This window comes from Mobula hypostoma, chromosome 7, assembly GCF_963921235.1.
Source record: "Mobula hypostoma chromosome 7, sMobHyp1.1, whole genome shotgun sequence".
Lineage (NCBI taxonomy): Eukaryota > Metazoa > Chordata > Chondrichthyes > Myliobatiformes > Myliobatidae > Mobula > Mobula hypostoma.
Genome location: NC_086103.1, coordinates 15,916,531 through 15,935,307, shown reverse-complemented (window position 1 = coordinate 15,935,307; position 18,777 = coordinate 15,916,531). Strand labels below are relative to the sequence as shown.

Below are 18,777 nucleotides of genomic sequence, written 5' to 3'. Positions count from 1 at the left end.
ACCCTCACTTTACACCCCTCTGTCTCTCTGCACTGGTTCCATCCCCCTGTTGTGAACTAACCTCCTCACGTCTAGCCTCTTTAATTTGATTCCCACCCCCCAACCATTCTAGTTTAAAGTCACCTCAGTAGCCCCTGCTAATCTCCCTGTCATGATATTGGTCCCCCTAGGATTCATGTGTAACCCGTCCTTTTTGTACAGGTCACGCATGCGCCAAAAGAGGTCCCAATGATCCAAAAACTTGAATCCCTGCCCCCTGCTCCAATCCCTCAGCCACGCATTTATCCTCCACCTCATCGCATTCCTACTCTCACTGTCGCGTGGCACAGGCAGTAATCCCGAGATTACTACCTTTGCGGTCCTTTTTCTCAACTCCCTTCCTAGCTCCCTATATTCTCCTTTCAGGACCTCATCCCTTTTCCTACCTATGTCATTGGTACCTATATGTACCACGACCTCTGGCTCCTCACCCTCCCACTTCAGGATATCTTGGACACGATCAGAAATATCCCGGACCCTAGCACCAGGGAGGCAAACTACCATCCGGGTCTCTGGACTGCGTCCACAGAATCGCCTATCTGACCCCCTTACTATCGAGTCCCCTATCACAACTGCCCTCCTCTTCCTTTCCCTACCCTTCTGAGCTACAGGGCCGGACTCTGTGCCGGAGGCACGGCCACTGTCGCTTCCTCTGGGTAAGCTGTTCCCCCCAACAGTACTCAAACAGGAGTACCTGTTGTTAAGGGGCACAGCCACCGGGGTACTCCCCATCACCTGACTTTTCCCCTTCCCCCTCCTAACCGTGACCCACTTGTCTGCCTCCCGTGGCCCCGGCGTGACCACCTGCCTTCCACTCCTCTCTATCACCTCCTCGCTCTCCCTGACCAGACGAAGGTCATCGAGCTGCAGCTCCAGTTCCGTAACGCGGTCCCTTAGGAGCTGCATCTCGATGCACTTGGCGCAGATGTAGACGTTTGGGAGGCTTGGAGACTCCAGGGCCTCCCACATCCGACACCGAGAACAGCAAACTGCCCTCACAGTCATAATGCCCCTCTCCTCAAATAGCAACAGAAAATGAATGTCAAACCTTCCTCGCCTCGCCCGCTTCCGCCTAAGCCCGTTGAGCCGAAGCCCTTAAGTCTTCACTCTGCTCCCAGTTCACTCCGCCGCCCGCAAACTACGCTGCCCGCTCTATGAGGCTTTGTTCCTTTTAAATCTGCCGCGCTGCACTGCCCGACGTCACACGCCTGCGCAGTCCCGCCTCTCAGAAAGCCGTTGGAGAAAAAAAAATGGAAAATTTCAAAAATTCATCATCACTTTTGACTTGGTCCACAGCTGTAGTGTCATCAGCAAACTTGAATATGGCGTTGGAGATCTGCTTAGCCACACAGTCCTAGGTGTGAAGCGAGTGAGGCAGGGGGCTAAGCACACAGCTCTGTGATGCACCCGTGCTGATGGCCATCGTGGAGATGTTGTTGCCAATCTGAACTGACTGGGGTCTGCAAATGAGGAAATCTATGATCCAATTGCCCAAGGAGATGTTGAGCCCAAGGTCTTGGAGTTTATTAATTAGTTTTGAGGGGATGATGGTATTGAATGCTGAGCTGTAGTCGATAAAGAGCATCATGATGTGTGTATCTTTGCTGACCAGACGTTCCAGGGTTGAGTGAAGAGCCAGTGAGATGGCATCAGGTAGGCAAATCGGATCAGATCCAAGTCACCTCTCAGGCAGGAGTTGATGTTTCATCATCAACCTCTCCAAACACTTCATCACCATGGATCTAAATGCTACCAGACGATAGTCGTTGATGAAGGTTACCACTCCCGGATAATTGAAGCAGGTGGGTACCTCAGACTGCCCAAGTGAACGGTTAAAGACTTCGGTGAATACTCCAGCCAGTTGTTCAGCACAGGTATTTAGCATTAATTACCACGTACCAAGTACATATATGTCACCATACCAGGCTTTATTTTTTCTGCGGGCATTCACAGTAAATACAAAGAAACGCAATAGAATTATTGAAAAACCGCACCCAACAGGACAAACAGCCAACGTGCAAAAGACAACAAACAGAGTAAATACAACTCTAAATTTATTTTATATATAATTCTTTATTGTATAATAGTTGAAGATTGGACGTCAACACACCGCAGCAAACTCCAAATCCACTTAAATGCATTTGGCGACGAAGTTGAACTTTTGATCACTAAAGTTCAATCAAACTTTCTCAATAATCAGTTGTCCCGGCCTGTCAATCATCCCGCTACCTCCCGGGTCCCGCTTTCTATTGGCTGCTCTTTGAGATGATTTGGCCGAGTCTGGGGATCTCGCGCGGTGATTGGTGAAGGGGTGTGGGGGCGGGACGGCGAGGGGGGAAGAAGGCGGAAGTGGCGTTTCGATCTCTTGGCCGGGACGATGGAGGCGGTGGCGGACGAGCTGACCTGCTGTATTTGTTGCGAGATATTCCAGGAGCCTGTGATGCTGGACTGCATGCACCACTTCTGCAGGAAATGCATCGTGCGCTGCTGGAAGGGGCCGCCGCCCGTCTCTTGTCCGCAGTGTCGCCGCCAGTTCAGCGGCAAAAGTTTCCGACCCAACTACCTGGTGGCTGGGGTAGTGGAGAGGGTGAGGGGGGCGAGTACACAGGACTACCGGCTCCGACTGCAGGTAGGGAGGGTGGTGATGAGGGAGGGAGGGTGTGAGGAGGGAGGTGAGTGAGGAGTGTGGAGGGTGAGTGGTGTGTGAGAGGGGGAGAGAGCTGTGGTGGGGGAGAGGGAGGAGGGGAAGAGGGCATGACGTGTGGAGCGGGGGGTAGGGAAGGGTGGGGTGTGGGAGGGTTGGGGCGTGAGTGGAGTGAGCTAGGGGAGGAGTGGAAGAGGTGAGGGGTGAGGCTGACGAAGGAGAGGGGTGAGTGATGAGAGGGAGGGGAGGTGGAGTGAGGGAGGAGTGGGAGGAAGAGGTGGTGAGTGGGAGAGGAGGGACGGGGGGGAGAGGAGGGGTCAGGAAGAGAGGATGGGAGTGGAGGGGGAGGGGACGAGGAGTGAGAGGTAGTGACAAGTAGATGATGGGTATAACATGAATGTAAGGAAGGACAAGCCAATGACTGGGTACAAATACAGGCAGAGCAAAGAGTTAAATTGTACCACAGAGGCAAAGTTCAAAAGGGTGAAGGATGCAGGACTGTACGTAGCTTTCAAAATAAGGTGAGCAAGCTCGTGGTGCAATTACATATTGGTCAGTATGATGTTGTGGGCATCACTGAGTAGCGGCTGAAAGACGGCCGTGAGAGTTTAACATCAAAGGATATACTTTGTACTGAAAGGACAGGCAGGAAGGCATAGGTGGTGGTGTGGCTCTGTTGGTAAGAGATGGGATTAACATCTTTAGAAAGAGGTGACAGGGTCAGAGAATGTTGAATCTTTGTACATAGAGTTAAGAAATTGCAAGGGTAAAAAAATCCATTATGGGAATCATCTATAGGCCCCCAAGATTTGAGATTGCAAAGAGAGCTGGAAAAGGCGTGTAATAAAGGTAATGACACAATTGTAATGGGAGACTTCAATATGAAAGGGGATTGGGAAGATCGCGTTGGTGTCTGATCACAAGAGAGGGTATTTGTTGAATGGTATGAGATGGCTTTTTAGAGCAGCTTGTGCTTGAGTCTACTCGGGGAAAGGCTCTCTTAGATCAGGTGTTGTGTAATAACCCAGATCTTATTACGTCAACTTAACATAACGAAACCCTTAGGAAGCAGTGATCATAATATGATTGAATTCACACTGCAGTTTGAGAGGGAGAAGCACAAGTCACATGTATCAGTGTCACAATGGAATAAAGGGAATTACAGAGGCATGAGAGAGGAGCTTGCCCAGATGGATTGGAGGGGGTTACTGGCAGGGATGACAACAGAGCAGAGATGGCTGAAGTTTCTGGGATAGTTCACAAGGTACAGGATAGATACTGTACGTCCCACAGAAGAAACTGTTTTCAAATGGCAGCCATGGCTGACAAGGGAAGTTAAGGACTGCATAAAAGCCAAGGAAAGGTCATATAAGTTAGCAAAAGTGAGTGGGAGTTTGGATGATTGGGACATTTAAAATCCAACAAAAGGCATCTAAAAAAGCTATAAGAAGGGGAAAAAATGAAATGTTAGGGCAGACTAGTCAATGATATAAAGCAGGATACTAAAAGTTTTTTCAGTTATATAAAGAGTTAAAAGGAGGTGAGAGTTGATGTTGGACCACTGGAAAATGATGCTGGTGAGGTAGTAATGGGGGATAAAGAAAACGCAGATGAACTTAACGGGTACTTTGCATCTGTCTTCACTGTGGAAGACACTAGCAGTGTGCCAGAGGTCCGAGAGTGTCAGGGAGCAGGAGTGAGTGCCATTGATATTACAAAGGAAAAAGTGCTGGGCAAACTGAAAGGTCTTAAGGTGGGTCAGTCACCTGGACCAGATGAACTACATCCCAGAGTCCTGAGAGAGGTTGTTGAAGAGACAACGGATGCATTGGTCATGATCTTTCAAGAATCACTTGATTCTGGCATGGTCCCAGAGGACTGGAAGATTGCAAATGCCACTGCACAGCACAGAAGGGAGGAAGGCAAAAGAAAGGAAATTATAGGCCAGTTAACAACCTCAGTGTTGGGAAAGTGTTGAAATCTATTATTAAGGAAGAGGTTTCGGGTTACTTGGAGACTTACGATAAAATAAGTCAAAGTCAGCATGATTTCTGTGAAGGGAAATCCTGCCTGACAAATCTGTTCCAGTTCTTCATGGAACTAACAGGCAGGGTGGACAAAGAGGCAGTGGATGTCATTTACTTGGATCTGCAGAAGACATTTGATAAGGTGCCTCACATGAGGTTGGTTAACAAAATCGTGTGGCATTACAGGAAAGATACTGGTGTGGATAGGGGAATGGCTGACAGGCAGGAGGCAGTGAGTGGGAATAAAAGAGGTCTTTTCTAGCCGGTAACTTGTGTTCCTCTGAGGTGATTATTGGGACTGCTGCTTTTCACATTGTTTGTCAGTGATTTAGATAATAGAATTAATGGCTTTGTGGCAAAGTTTGCAGATGATACAAAGATAGGTGGAGGGGTAGGTAGTGCTGAGGAAGCAATGCGATTGCAGCAGGATTTAGACAAATTGGAAGAATCGGCAAAAAAGTGGCAATTGAATACAGTGTTGGGAAACGTATGACAATGCAATTTGGTAAAAGGAACAATACTGTGGACTATTATCTAAATGGGGAGAAGGTTCAAACATCAGAGGTGCAGAGGGACTTAGGAGTCCTTGTGCAAGACACCCAGAAGGTTAATTTACAGGTTGAGTCTGTGGTAAAGAAGGCAAATGCAATGTTGGCATTTATTTCAAGGGGAATAAAATATAAAAACAAGGAGATAATGCTGAGCCACAAACAAGAGAAAATCTGCAGATGCTGGAAATCCAAGCAACACACACAAAATGCTGGAGCAGCTCAGCAGGCCAGGCAGCATCTATGGGAAAAAGTACAGTCGACATTTCAATCCGAAATCCTTCGAAACCCTGAACTTTTATAAGACACCAGTCAGGCCACACTTGGAGTATTGTCAACAGTTTTGGGCCCCATATCTCAGAAAGGATGTGTTGTCATTGGAGAGAGTCCAGAGGAGGTTCACAAGGATGATTCTGGGAATGGAGGGGTTAACGTGAGGAGTGTTTAGCAGCATTGGGACAGTACTCTCTGGATTTTAGAAGAATGCGGGGGGAGGGAGATTATCATTGAAACCTACCGAATGTTGAAGGAACTAGATAGGGAGGGTGCAGAGAGGATTTTTCATATGGTGGGAGGGCTATCCCGAATGAAGGGCCACAGCCTCAAAATTGAGGGGTGACCCTTTAGAACAGGAGTAAGGAAGAATTTTTTCGCCGGAGAGTAGTGAATCTGTGGAATTCTCTGCCACAGACTGCAGTGGAGGCCAAGTCCGTGGGTATATTTAAAGTGGACGTTGATAGATTCCTGATTGGGCGGGGCATCAAGGGATATGGTGAGAGGGTAGGTGGTATGGGGTTGAGTGGGATCCGGGATCAGTCATGATGGAACGGTGGAGCAGACTCGATGGGCTGAATGGCCTAATGTCTTATGGTCTTGTGTGTATAGTGAGAGAGAGTGAGGGGGGTGGGAAGAGTCAGAGAATATACAGGAGGATTTCTAACTCTTGTGGAATGACATCTTTCCTGACAAAGGGGATCAGTGTGCTTGGCAGGATGTTCTTGGCAGAATATGAGGGGACCTCAGTGATAATAACCAAATGTTGAAAGGACTGGATAGGGTGGACGCGGAGAGGATGTTCCCTTTGGTGGGAGTATCCAGAACTAGAGGGCACAACCTCAAAATTGAGGGGTGACCTTTCAGAACAGAGGTAAGGAGGAATTTTTTTTTTTAGTGAATCTGTAGGATGCTCTGCCACAGACTGTGGTGGACTGTGGTCCATACATCAAAGGATATGGTGAGAAGGCAGGTGTACCCGGGGTCAGCCGAGATGGAATGGCAGAGCAGACTTGATGGGCTGAATGGTTCCTATGTCTTATGGTCTGTCCGTCCTGTTGTGTGTGGTCTTTCATTGATTTCATTGTGTTTCTTGTAGTTACTGTGAATGCCCACAAGAAAATGAATCTCAGGATTGTATGTGGTGGCGTAAATGTTCTTTAATAAGTTTACTTTGAAATCTGATCTTTGGGGTGCGGCTATTTGTACGTTCAGCACCCGGTGTCCACGGTGGCCGTGGCTCTTTCACTGGGGTTGTAAACCACTTTTTGTGAAAAGTTCAGGATAAATGTTTCAAATTACTTCTTGCAAGGACATTGAGTGGAAGTGTGTGGTTTTATTTGTCCTGCATTTGAACATCTGCAATATTTTCCTTGGTCCTGGGGTCAATATTCCTCTCAAGTCAGCCCGACTTTGCCGGGGTCTGTCTCAGTGTGGCTGTGGGTTGTGGTTCTGTACACTCATTGCCTCTGGGTATGTTTTTGTGATTGGCCATTGGGATAAAGATTAGCTTGGTTTGTCACATGTACATCGAAGCATACGGTGAGATGCATTGTTTGTGTCAACGGCCAACACAGTCCGAGGATGTGCTGGGGGCAGCCCGCTCGTCTCACCACGCTTAGAGTGCCAACAAAGCACGTCCACAACTCACCAACCCTAACCTGTTTATCTTTTCAAACTGGAGCACTGAGAAGAAATGCACACACTCACAGGGAGAGCGTACAAAATTACAGACAACAGCAGGAATAGAGCCGGTGCTGTGACAGTGTTATGCTGATAATCTCAATATTCTCATTACCGCTTGATAATCTTAACCAAGGACCAACACCTCCATGGTAGAGAGGCTGGTGAGATCCTGAGAGTGACGCTATTTGGAGTTTAGCTCCTGGCGGGTGGCACTGTCCTGGACGCTGGGACACTAGTGCCCAGGACGCAGCTGGCAGATTGTACAACCCTCCGCAGCCTTTCTCAGTCCTGCGCAGTGGCCCCTCCGTACCAGAATGCTCTCCACAGTTCCTCTGTAGAAATTTGTGAGAATCTTTGGTGACATACCAATTTTCCTCAAACTGTAATGAAATGTAATTCTCAGACTTGTAATGAAATGTAATTCTCCTCAGACTTGTAATGAAATGTAGTGTAGCTGCTGTCATGCTTTCTTTGGGATGGCTTCAGTGTGTCGGGCCTAGGACAGATCTTCAGAGGTGTGGACAGGCAGGAACCTGAAACTGCAGATCCCTCAATGAAGACCGGTGTTTCCCTTGACTTCCCCCTTCCTGAAGTCAATTTCTTGGTCTTGCTGATGTGATGAAAGTAATGGAAGATTAAATTCAGTCAGTTGATGTATATGCTGGGTTTCTTGAGATTGGCTGTTTACAATCTTGATGTTATTCATGTTCTTGTGTGTAATGCCCTGGTTAAGCTAATACCGTTGGGTATTTCAGTTAACGGCTTTCTGTTGAAGCAGTCTGTTCTGCTGGTGGTTGGGTTACCCTTAAAGATGAGGGGCTGCAATGTTCAGCTTAGGAATGTCGGTCAGCCAGTCAGGATGGTGGAATTGGGAGAAGGTTCTCGAGGGGTGGGGGGAGGGGAGAGGTTTTGTGATGGACGCTGAAGGGGTCGAGGGCCTTTTCGCCCGGAAATGGAGAGAGAAGGTTTTGAGAACCGGAGGTGGGATCCGATCCAAGTGGAATGCAGGATTCAATGGAGTCCAAGATGGAAAACTATCGGTGGTTGGTGAATAGGAGTTGCCTCAGTGAGTACAAGGACACCTCCAGCTTTTGGAAGATCTGAGCTCCACCTTTGTACACATTTGACTGTTTTAATTTTAATGGGCCCCTTTTCCTTTTTTCCCCTTGTTCTTTACACAATTTGTTTAAGTTAATATTTATAAATACACCTTTCTATAATTGTGTGCAGTGTACAATCCATTATTCCTGGGCAGCATTTACACGTATTCACTCAGATTGGGGTGCAGGTAATTGAAACATCTCGGCTCTCCCAGTCTGGTGGGACCCAAGTCGCATCGACCCCAGACACACGGAGTTTGAGAAGGGTGCTTTTCTCACCGCTGAGTCCATTGGCTTGTTAGTGAGGGGCTAACCAGCCGTGTTTCTGGAGATGCCTGGTGAAAAGGGGTTTCACGTGAAACTAGTCCTACCATTTCTTTGAGTATAGGTTGCCAGCCTGCTGCTGTCTGGCCAAGCTGTGGTTCAGATTCTGACCTCCCCACTGTCGTGAGAGAGTTCAAGTAAAATTGTACTTGAGCACAGAATGTTACAACCCTGATCTGCTATCATTTCTTAGTTCTCCCTGTTGCTGTGTTGGCTGGATCATGTTCAGAAAGCCCCCATGATATCCCGAGGCACAGCTCCTGTCGCCTCCTTACCATCGAGAAAATCTTCAAAAGGGGATGGATGCCTCGAGAGGGCAGCATCCATTACGTATGACCCCATCACCCAGGACGTGCCCTCTTCTCATTGTCACCGTCAAGGAGAAGGTACAGGAGCCTGAAGGCACACACTCAATATTTCAAGAACAGCTTCCTTCCACTCTCATCAGATTTCTGAATGGACAGTGAACCCATGAACACCACCTCACGGTTTTAAGTATATATTCCTGTTTTTGCACTATTTTAATATACATGTATGTAGTTTAATTGATTTTTCTATTTTCTATATTATCATGTATTGCTTTGTACAGCTGCTCTTTTTGCATTACGTGCTTACTCCCTATACTCTTCTGTTCCCCATCAAAAAGGCCTTAAAACTTTTTTTTCTCAACAAAAGACCCAACCAGTTCCCCTCCACCACCACCCCCCTCTGGCAGAACTAGTCCTCACCCCCAACACTTTCTCCTTTGGCTTCTTCTCCCACTCTCTCCGGACTTGAGGGGTAGCCATGGAGACCCGTTGTGGCCCTGGCTTTGCCCGTTTTGTCATTGACTACGTAGAACAGTCTACGTTCCAAGTCTTCACTGGTAAGGCTCCCCAATTCTTCCTGCATTGATTTGCTGAGCTGGTTGGCTTCATCAACTTTGCCTCCACCTTCCACCCTGCCCTTTGGTTCACTTGGTGACACCGCGCTCCCCTTTGTCAATCTCTGCCTCCGTCTCTGGAGACAAACTGTCTCCTCACATCTTTTGTGAATCTACCAATTCCCACAGTTATCTTGATTATACCCATCCACACCTTGCCTCGTAAAAATGTTCAGCAGTACGTAAAATATACTATCAGTTAGAAAACCAAAACTATTTTTAAAAAAATTAGTGCGAAGACAGCAAGATAGTGGACTGTTCAGAAAGAAGCTGTCTCTGTATCACTGAGTGTGTGTCTTCAGGCTGCCGTACCTCCTCCCTGGTGGTAGAAATGGGAAGAGGGCATGTTCTGGATGCTGAGGGTCCTTAGTGGTGGATGCTGGGGAACTCACAGTGCGTGGCCATCGTTTCCTAACGGTGGAACACCAACCCAGGGTCGGCTCCCTCGCTTCCTGCCAGTTAAAACGTCGGGTGAGATTGAAATCAACAGGGATTGACGATGGCAGGCGACATCTGTCTACGTTTGAGCCGGTCCCCCTCCCTCCCCCTCCCTCCCCCTCCCTCCCCCTCCCTCCCCCTCCCTCCCCCTCCCTCCCCCTCCCTCCCCCTCCCTCCCCCTCCCTCCCCCTCCCTCCCTCTCCCCCCCCTCTCCCCCGGAAGATGCCGATGTCTGGAGTTTGATCACCTTGTGGCTGTGGGACTCGCAGTTTAATGTCCTCGGTGCCGAACGCTCGTTTGGGAGCACCCTGCGGTTGATGTATCTGGTGACTCGTTTTCTTTTTTGCGATTTGATGGGCGCTTTGGTGCGGAACTGGCTCTGCGGCTGAGGCCTGCGGTCATCGGCACGGTGCTAAACTGAACTGAGTCGGTGGCTGTGCCTCTTGGGAACTCTGCAATTTGATGTTTAATAATCTGTGTGTTATTTGCTTGCCTTTTGCTGTTTGCGTGATTGTTTGTTCGTGTGTTGGTTTTTTTAAAATCAGGTTCCATGCCTGCGGGGGGATGAATCTCGGGTTCTACATACGTACTTTGACCTTTGTACTCTGAGCTTGAAATTTTGAATTTACCATCTTGAAACGCCACCTCTTGAAACTGTCCTCAACGCTGGGCGGGGAGGGAGTGTCCCTGACAGAGGTGGCTGAGTTCCCGATGCTGTGCAGGGAGCCCTCCGTACCTGAACGTGTCGGTCTTGTGCGTGGAGGTGTGGGTGGAACTCAACCACGTGCTTTCAGGGTGGCAGGAAGGTCATTGGTCAAAACAGGGCTTATTGTCAAGAAATGGCTGATATGAGGGGGGTGCAATTCTGAGGTGATTGGAGGAAAGTATCGGGGAGATGTCAGAGGTATTTCATCCAGATAGTCAAAATCGGCAAGAGGATCACCAGGGTCTCCCTCCCCCATCTTTGTGACGTTTACTGGACCCTGGAGACAAAGGGCCCGAGGCATGGTCGAGGATCCCTACCACCCATCTCACAATCTCTCTGACCCTGCACTGTCAGGGAGCGGGTACAGGAGCATCAGGACTCGGACTGTCAGACTGGGAAACAGCTTCTTCCCTCAGGCTGTGAGACTAATCAATACCCTGTCACCACTGAGGTCTCGTCACATGGACAGCCAGCTGTTTACTGTTTAACTGTGCTGTACACAACATGCATTTTGAATTATATTTCATTAACATATTTGTGGTCATATTTTTCACGTGCCATGTTGCATGTTTTGTGAGGGCTGGAGGAGTGTTTCATTCGGTTGTTGGTATGTACAGTCAGATGACAAACTTGAACTTGAAGAAATAATTCTACACCACAATCCAGCATCCGTTTCTGTTTCAGAAACAGCTGAACGAGGTGTTGAAGAATCACCGTGAGCAGGCGGACAAGTTTGTGAAGATGATGAAAAGGGACAGGGATCGGATCTCCGGGATTAAGGTACGAAATGGGTCCAGCTTCAGGTTTGGCGTTGTACCCTGTGTCTGGAAATTCACCTTCTACAGCAGCGGCGCGGTGCGCAACAGGGTAGTTTAATTTAATTTATTTACTTAGCGATGCTGTGTAGAACACGCCCTTTGGCCCAACGAGCAACAGGGCAGAGGCATGGCGCGGTGCGTGACAGGGCGACTTTATTTAATTAATTTATTTAGAGGTGGCGCGTAGAACACGCCCGTCAGCCCAACGAGCAACACCGCCAGCAATACATTTATCTATCCCCAGTCTTATCACAGGACAGTTTACAAAGACCAGTTAACCTACTGACCAGTACGCCTGTGGGCTGTGCGAGGAAACCAGAGCACCCAGAGAAAACCCACCCCCACACGGGAAGGAACGTATAAACTTGCGAAGGACGTTGGAATTTATCGCTAAGCTCTGGCACACGGAGCTGTAACAGCTTCGCGCTAGGCGCTATGCTACCGTGGAGACCCTGAGCTTAATTTTAGTTGGGGGGGTGAGTCTTGCTCAGGAGACGCCTTTAGCCCTTGTTGGGGGGGGGGTGTCTCTGGTGTGGGGTTACTCTTTCTCTCCGTGCACAGACCCAGTCGGCGGATCTGGAGCGCAGGGTGAAGGCGGACTTTGAGAAGATGCACCAGTCGTTGCGACGGGAGGAGGAGACGTTGTTGGCGCAGCTGCAACAGGACACGGATGCTGCCCTGGACAAGGTGGGCACGCACGTCCAGCAGCTGCAGGCGGCAGTGGATGAGTTGCAGCATCTCATCAGCAGCACCCATGGGTGCCTGGAGCAGCTGAAGACCACAGTGCTGGTTGAGGTATGGACGGGTGTGGGGCTGAATGTGGATCTCTGGAGGGCCAAGTGGTCAGAAGATCATCTTCCTCTGGAGATTCGGGTCCTTTGTGGATTTCCAAAGTACAGGGTTCCCGAACGGTTAACGTGCAGCTTGAGTCCGTGCTGAGGAAGGCAGATGCAATGTTCACATTCATTTCGAGAGGTCTAGAATATGAAAGCAAGGATGTAATGCTGAGGCTTTATAAGGCATCGCTCGGACCACACTCGTATTGTGAGCAATTTTGGGCCCTTTATCTAGGAAAGGATGTGCTGACATTGGAGAGGGTCCAGAGGAGATTCACGAGAATGATTCCAGGAATGAAAGGGTTAATGTATGATGAGCAATGACTTTGGGCCTGTACTCACTGGAGTTTAGAAGAATGAGGGGGAGCCTCATTGAAACCTGGATATTGAAAACTGGATGAAGTGGATGTGGAGAGGATATTTCCTGTAACGGGAGAGTCTAGGATCAGAGGGCACAGCCTCAGAACAGAGGGATGTCCATTTAGGACAGAGATGAGGAGGGATTTCTTTAGCCAAAGGGTGTTGAATCTGTGGAATTCATTGCCATAGATGGCTGTGGAGACCAAGTCGCTGGGTATATTTAAATAGGTTCTTGATTAGTCAGGGAGTCAAAGGTTATGGGAGAAGGCAGGAGAACGGGGTTAAGAGGGATAATAAATCAGCCATGATGGAATGGTGGTGCAGACTCGATGACCCAAATGGCCCAATTCTGCTCCTATATCTTGTGATTTGAATAAAGCTAATCTCTTTATGATCCATATCCTCTCTGTTCACACAGTGGTCAGTAAGCCACTTGACCATCACTCCTGCCAAGAGGTCACTGTAGCTGGGCGGTGATGGGGATGTAAAGGGTTGGTGTTCATCAGACACGGGGGGATCCAGAGGGGATGGGAGCCACAAAAAAAATCCCTAACGCTGCCTCTTCCTTCTTTTTCAGACCCGGGGTCTGGTCGCCAGGTATGTAATGTAATCTTTCAGTTCTCATCCACCAGCCGTGTCCTCCAAAGCTCTACGGTCAGTGTCCCACCTCACCCTGTGTCCAACCACCCAGTGCTTGAGGCCCCCACCCACAGCACCTGGTTAAACAACAACTCAACTCTATAAAACACTTTCCTTGTCTGAAAACCTGCTCCTGGTCTTCACCTTCCACCCAGGCCATGCTCTCTTCTCACTGCTGCCATCAGGGAGAAGATTCAGGAGCCTCAGGACTCTCACCACCAGGTTCAGGAACAGTTATTACCCCTCAGCCATCAGGCTCTTGAACTAGAGGGGATAACTTCACTCATCCCATCATGAACTCTTCCCACAACCTACGGACTCACTTTCAAGGACTCATCATCTCATGTTCTCGATATTTATTTATTATTATAATTTTGTGTTTACAATTTATTGTCTTTTACGCATTGGTCGTTTGTCCGTCCTATTGAGTGCAGTCTTTCATTGATTCCATTGTGTTTCTTTGTACTGACTGAATGCCCGCAAGAAAATGAACCTCAGGGATGTACATTCTGTATATGGTGACATATATGTACTTTGATGATCAAGTTACTTCGATCGTGCTTTCACTGCACACAGTTTCCTGGAGGAACTCTGCAGATCAGGCAGCATCTATGGAGGCGTACAGTCAACATCTTGGGCCGTGTCATGATGAAGTGTCAGAGCCCCAAGCGTCAGCTGTTTATTCCTTTCCGCAGATGCTGCCTGACCTGCTGAGTTCATCCGGCATTTTGCGTGCGCTGCTCTGGATTACCCGCATGAATTAGGCCATTTGTCCCATCGAGTTTGCACCACCATTTCATCATGGCTGATCCAATTTCCCGCTCAGCCCCAATCTCCTGTCTTCTCCCCGTATCCCTTCGTGCCCTGACCGATCAAGTACCTATCGACCTCTGCCTTAAATATACATGAAGATTTGGCCCCCACAGCTGCCTGTGGCAACAAATTCCACAGAATCACCACTCTCTGGCTACAGAAATATCTCCTCGTCTCCATTGTAAAAGCATGTCCCTCTATTCTGAGACTGTACCCTTTTTGTGTGTTTCTGATCATTGACTTGTTTGAAGTGAAATTTGTTATTTTGCGGAAAAGTACAGTGCAGAGATATAAACTTATTGTAAATTAAAACAACAAATATTGCAAACAAAAGGAATACTGAGGTAGTGTTCAAGGTAATCTTCCATTCGGAAATCTGATTTCGGAGGGAATAGTGAGGGAGTGTTCATGGGTTCAGTCTCCATTCAGAAATCTGATGGTGCAGGAGAAGAAGTTGTTCCTGAATTGTTGAGTGTGTGTCTTTGGGCTCCCGTACCACCTCCCTGATGGTAACAATGAGAAGAGGAGATATCAGACCATACCCCCATGATCCATTGTGTTTCAGGCATCAGTCCATGATTTGTCAAATTCGCCACGGATGTCTGTGTGTTTAGATTTTCCCATATCTGTGTCTCTCACTAGCAGAAGCACCATCACACACAAAAAAAAAGCTGTAATCTCAGCAAAAATCTTTGAATTCCAGAAACCTGAAATCCCACACCAGCAGGTTCAAGAGCATCTACTTCCCAACAGCCATCATGTTGGAGTGAGATAGCACAGAAACAGGCCTTGTGGCCCAACTGGTCTACGTGAGCATGATTCTCATCCAAGTCAGTCCCACTTGCCAGCATTTGGCACGTCCCTCTAAACCAGGGGTTCCCAACCTTTTTTATGCCATGGACCAATACCACTGACGGAGGGGTCCATGGACCCCAGTTAGGGGACCCCTGATCTAACCCTTTGCTGCCCATGTACTGGTCCAAGTAATTTTAAATGTTGCAAATGTATCTGCCTCAGGTACTTCTGCTAGCAGCTTGGTCAGAGTCTGGAATTGTATGGACTTACAGAAACTAGTCTCCCCTCCCCATGGTCTCTGCCTACACTTCTCACTGTCTCAGTAAAGCAGCCATCATAATCATAGACCCCACCCACCCCAGACATTTTCTCTTCTTCCTTCTCCCATTGGGCAGAACACACAAAAGCCCGAAAGCATGTCCCACCAGGCCCAAGGACAGCGTCTACACCACTGTATTCAGACAATTGAACAGTTCTCCAGTACCATAAGATGGACCCTTGACCTCAAAATCTACCTTGTTATGACCTTGCATCTTATTATCTGCCTGCACTGCACTTTCTCTATAGCTGTAACACTTTATGCTGCATTCTGTTATTGTTTTCCCTTGCTGTACCTCAATGCACCGTGTAATGGTCTGATCTGTGTGAACAGTCTGCAAGACAAGCTTCTCACTGTATCTCAGTACGTGTGACAGTGATAAACAGAGTTACCAGTTTAGTGATTCACACCCCTACCCTGTCTACCCCTTTCGAGCCCTCCCTGCCCCACTAACACTGTCTGCTCTGGAACAGTGTGCAGGTTGGGAGTGAGCCTGACGTGAGTGACAGTTTGTGCGCTACCCGCTACACCGGACCCCTCGAGCACATCATTTGGAAGAAACTACACCGGGCCCTGGAGCCGGGTAAGTTGTGGGGTTGGGGAAGGTGGTGGGGGGTTCTGCTTTTTCAGTGAAGTCCAGTAGATGGTAGAACTTTCTCCCAAACTTTGGTGCTGGTCACTCCCTCACTGGACTCTTCTCACCTCCAAGTACAGAATTGCACCGTCCGCACACTCCTGGGGTCAGACACAGAGTGAACCTCCCTCCACGTCGTCCCATCGGGGTCAGACACAGAGTGAACCTCCCTCCACACTGTCCCATCACACACTTCCAGGGTCAGACACAGAGTGAAACTCCCTCCACACTGTCCCATCACACACTCCCGGGGTCAGACACAGAGTGAATCTCCCTCTACACTGTCCCATCACACACTCCCAAGGTCTGACACAGAGTGAAACCTCCTCCATAATGTCCCATCACACACTCCCGGGGTCAGACATTGAATGAAGTTCCTTCCACACAATCCTATCACACACCATCCTATCACATACTCCCGGGGTCAGACGCAGAGTGAAGCTCCCTCCATAACGGGGTGCATTCACAAAGCATACCTCCTTAGGTGGTCTGTTTCTGGTCTCCTGTTGCCCCCCTGACTGCTCTGTCCCACCACCTGGATATGTATAGATGGATCTAACCTTCTCTTCACTCTTCAACCCTTCTCTCTGTTTAATTTCAGCCCCTGCTCAGTTGACCTTCGACCCTGCCACAGCACACCCAAGCCTGGTGCTCTCAGATGACCTGACCAGCGTGTGGGAGGTCGGCGAGCAGCGCGAGGTGCCCAACAATCCCGAGCGCTTTGATAAGTGCGTCAACGTGCTGGCGGCCCAGGGCTTCACCTCCGGGAGACATTACTGGGAGGTGGGTGTTGGCGGGAAGACCAAGTGGGACCTGGGGGTGGCCAACGAGTCTGTCGACCGCAAGTCGGTGGTCAAGGCAAATCCGGCCAATGGCTACTGGACGCTCCGCCTGAGGGACGGCGACCAGTTCTGGGCGGGCACCTTACCCTGGAGGCGATTGCCCATCCCGAAGAAGCCGAGGAGGATCGGGCTGTTCCTGGACTACGAAGATGGCTGCCTTTCTTTCTACAACGCTGACGACATGTCCCACATGCTGACGTTCCGTCAGAACTTCACGCAGAAGGTCATCCCCTTCTTCAGCACCTGCTTCAGTGAGGGGGGTCTCAACTCCGAGCCCCTCCAACTCCTCCATTCCAACCTCTAGTGGCAGAAGGTTACCCGCCCTGCCCTGGCCTGATGGGGTGGTGGGGCAGATCCCGTTCTCCATTAACACCACCCTGATCTCCTCCCCTTTCCCTACCCCACTCACTTCCAACTCTCCTCAGCTCTCCGGTTCCTCCCTCTCTCGCCCCTACCAGTGCTGCTAAATCGCCACCCCACCCCCAAAACCACTGCAACTCTCTTCAGCTCTTCTCCCCCACCCCTCCCCTCCCTTCCTTCCCCATACCACTGGTGCCAATTCCCCTCAGCTCTCCCCTCCCTGTGGATGTCCCACAACTCCCCCCCCCAACTCTTTAGCACACGTGTCCCAGTGTGGAGGGGGTGAGGTGAACAAGGCACAGATACAGTGACCAGGTCGATGAGCCTGGAATGGGGCAGCAGCCAGATGGGGGATCCCCGAGACCATATCCTTCAGTTTATCAGAATCCCGACATTTCAAATTATACATTTTATTCTATTTTATGCTCTAATCTGTGATTTTTGCCACCTTCAATCTGTAACAAAGCAAATGCTGGATTTTTGATTACTTTGCACCTTAAGCAGGAGAAATCTCTTGCCAGTTTGGAGGCCAATCGGCCCTCTGTGTGTAGGACCGCCCGTTTGCTGGTGGTGTTACTGTGACTCCTGTCTGTCGGCTCTGCACCATGTCTGTGACGCCAGCAGAGGGCAGCAGTGCCCACTGAAGGCAAGAATTTCAAATGAAGAACTGATTGTTGCTTCAAGCTCAAAATATATTATTAAAAGTCAAATTAATCCAATGCAACTGTGACTAATTTATTTTTCAATAGTTGACTTCCTTTGTTTTTTGGAAGAATGAGGGGGGGGATCTCATTGAAAGGCCTGGATAACAGATGTAGAGAGGATGTTTCTTCGTGGGGGTGTCTAGGACCAGAGGGCACAACCATTGAAGGATGTCCATTTTGAACAGAAGCGTAATTTCTTTAACCAGAGGGTAATGACTCTGGAAAGCATTGAGCCCAGATAGTGTCCCTGGCTGTGTCCTTAGATCCTGTGTGGATCAGCTAGTGGGATATTTGTTGATATTTATAACCCCCCTCCCTGCTTTCACCAACTTTAAGAAGAGCAGTACTTGAGAAAAGCAGGGTAAGGTGCCTTGTGGTTCTAACTTCTACCATCCTGAAGTGCTTTGAGAGGCTGGTCATTGCACATATTAATTCCAGCCTTGCAGACCACTTCAACTCACTGCAAATTGACCTCTGGGCCAAAGCAGGTCCCTGGCCCTCTAGACAGTAAAAGACATCTACATTACATTGTCGTTTATTGACACAGCTCTGCCTTCAATACAATATTTCCAAGTGAACTCATCACCAACCTTGGGACCATGAGAATTAATACCTCCTTCTGCAACTGGATCCTTCACCTCCTAACCTACTGACTGATATGGGTAAAGGCAGGCGACAACACCCCCACGAGGTGGGTAAAGGCAGGCGACAACACCCCCACGAGGTGGGTAAGGGCAGGCGACAACACCCCCACGAGGTGGGTAAAGGCAGGCGACAACACCCCCACGAGGTGGGTAAGGGCAGGCGACAACACCCCCACGAGGTGGGTAAGGGCAGGCAGCAACACCCCCACGAGGTGGGTAAAGGCAGGCGACAACACCCCCACGAGGTGGGTAAGGGCAGGCGACAACACCCCCACGAGGTGGGTAAGGGCAGGCAGCAACACCCCC

The 18,777-nt window shown here is 49.2% G+C and overlaps 1 protein-coding gene across 1 annotated transcript; it reads left to right on the top strand.

Moving 5' to 3' along the window:
- The first annotated feature begins 2,375 nt into the window (after positions 1–2,375).
- Positions 2,376–17,841, top strand: LOC134349162 (zinc-binding protein A33-like). The gene is made up of 6 exons (XM_063053085.1): positions 2,376–2,668; positions 11,392–11,487; positions 12,087–12,320; positions 13,299–13,318; positions 15,761–15,870; positions 16,523–17,841. Exons 1-6 carry the CDS (start codon positions 2,417–2,419, stop codon positions 17,065–17,067), a joined length of 1,257 nt encoding a protein of 418 aa, XP_062909155.1. The 5' UTR covers positions 2,376–2,416; the 3' UTR covers positions 17,068–17,841.
- The last annotated feature ends 936 nt before the right edge of the window (positions 17,842–18,777 follow it).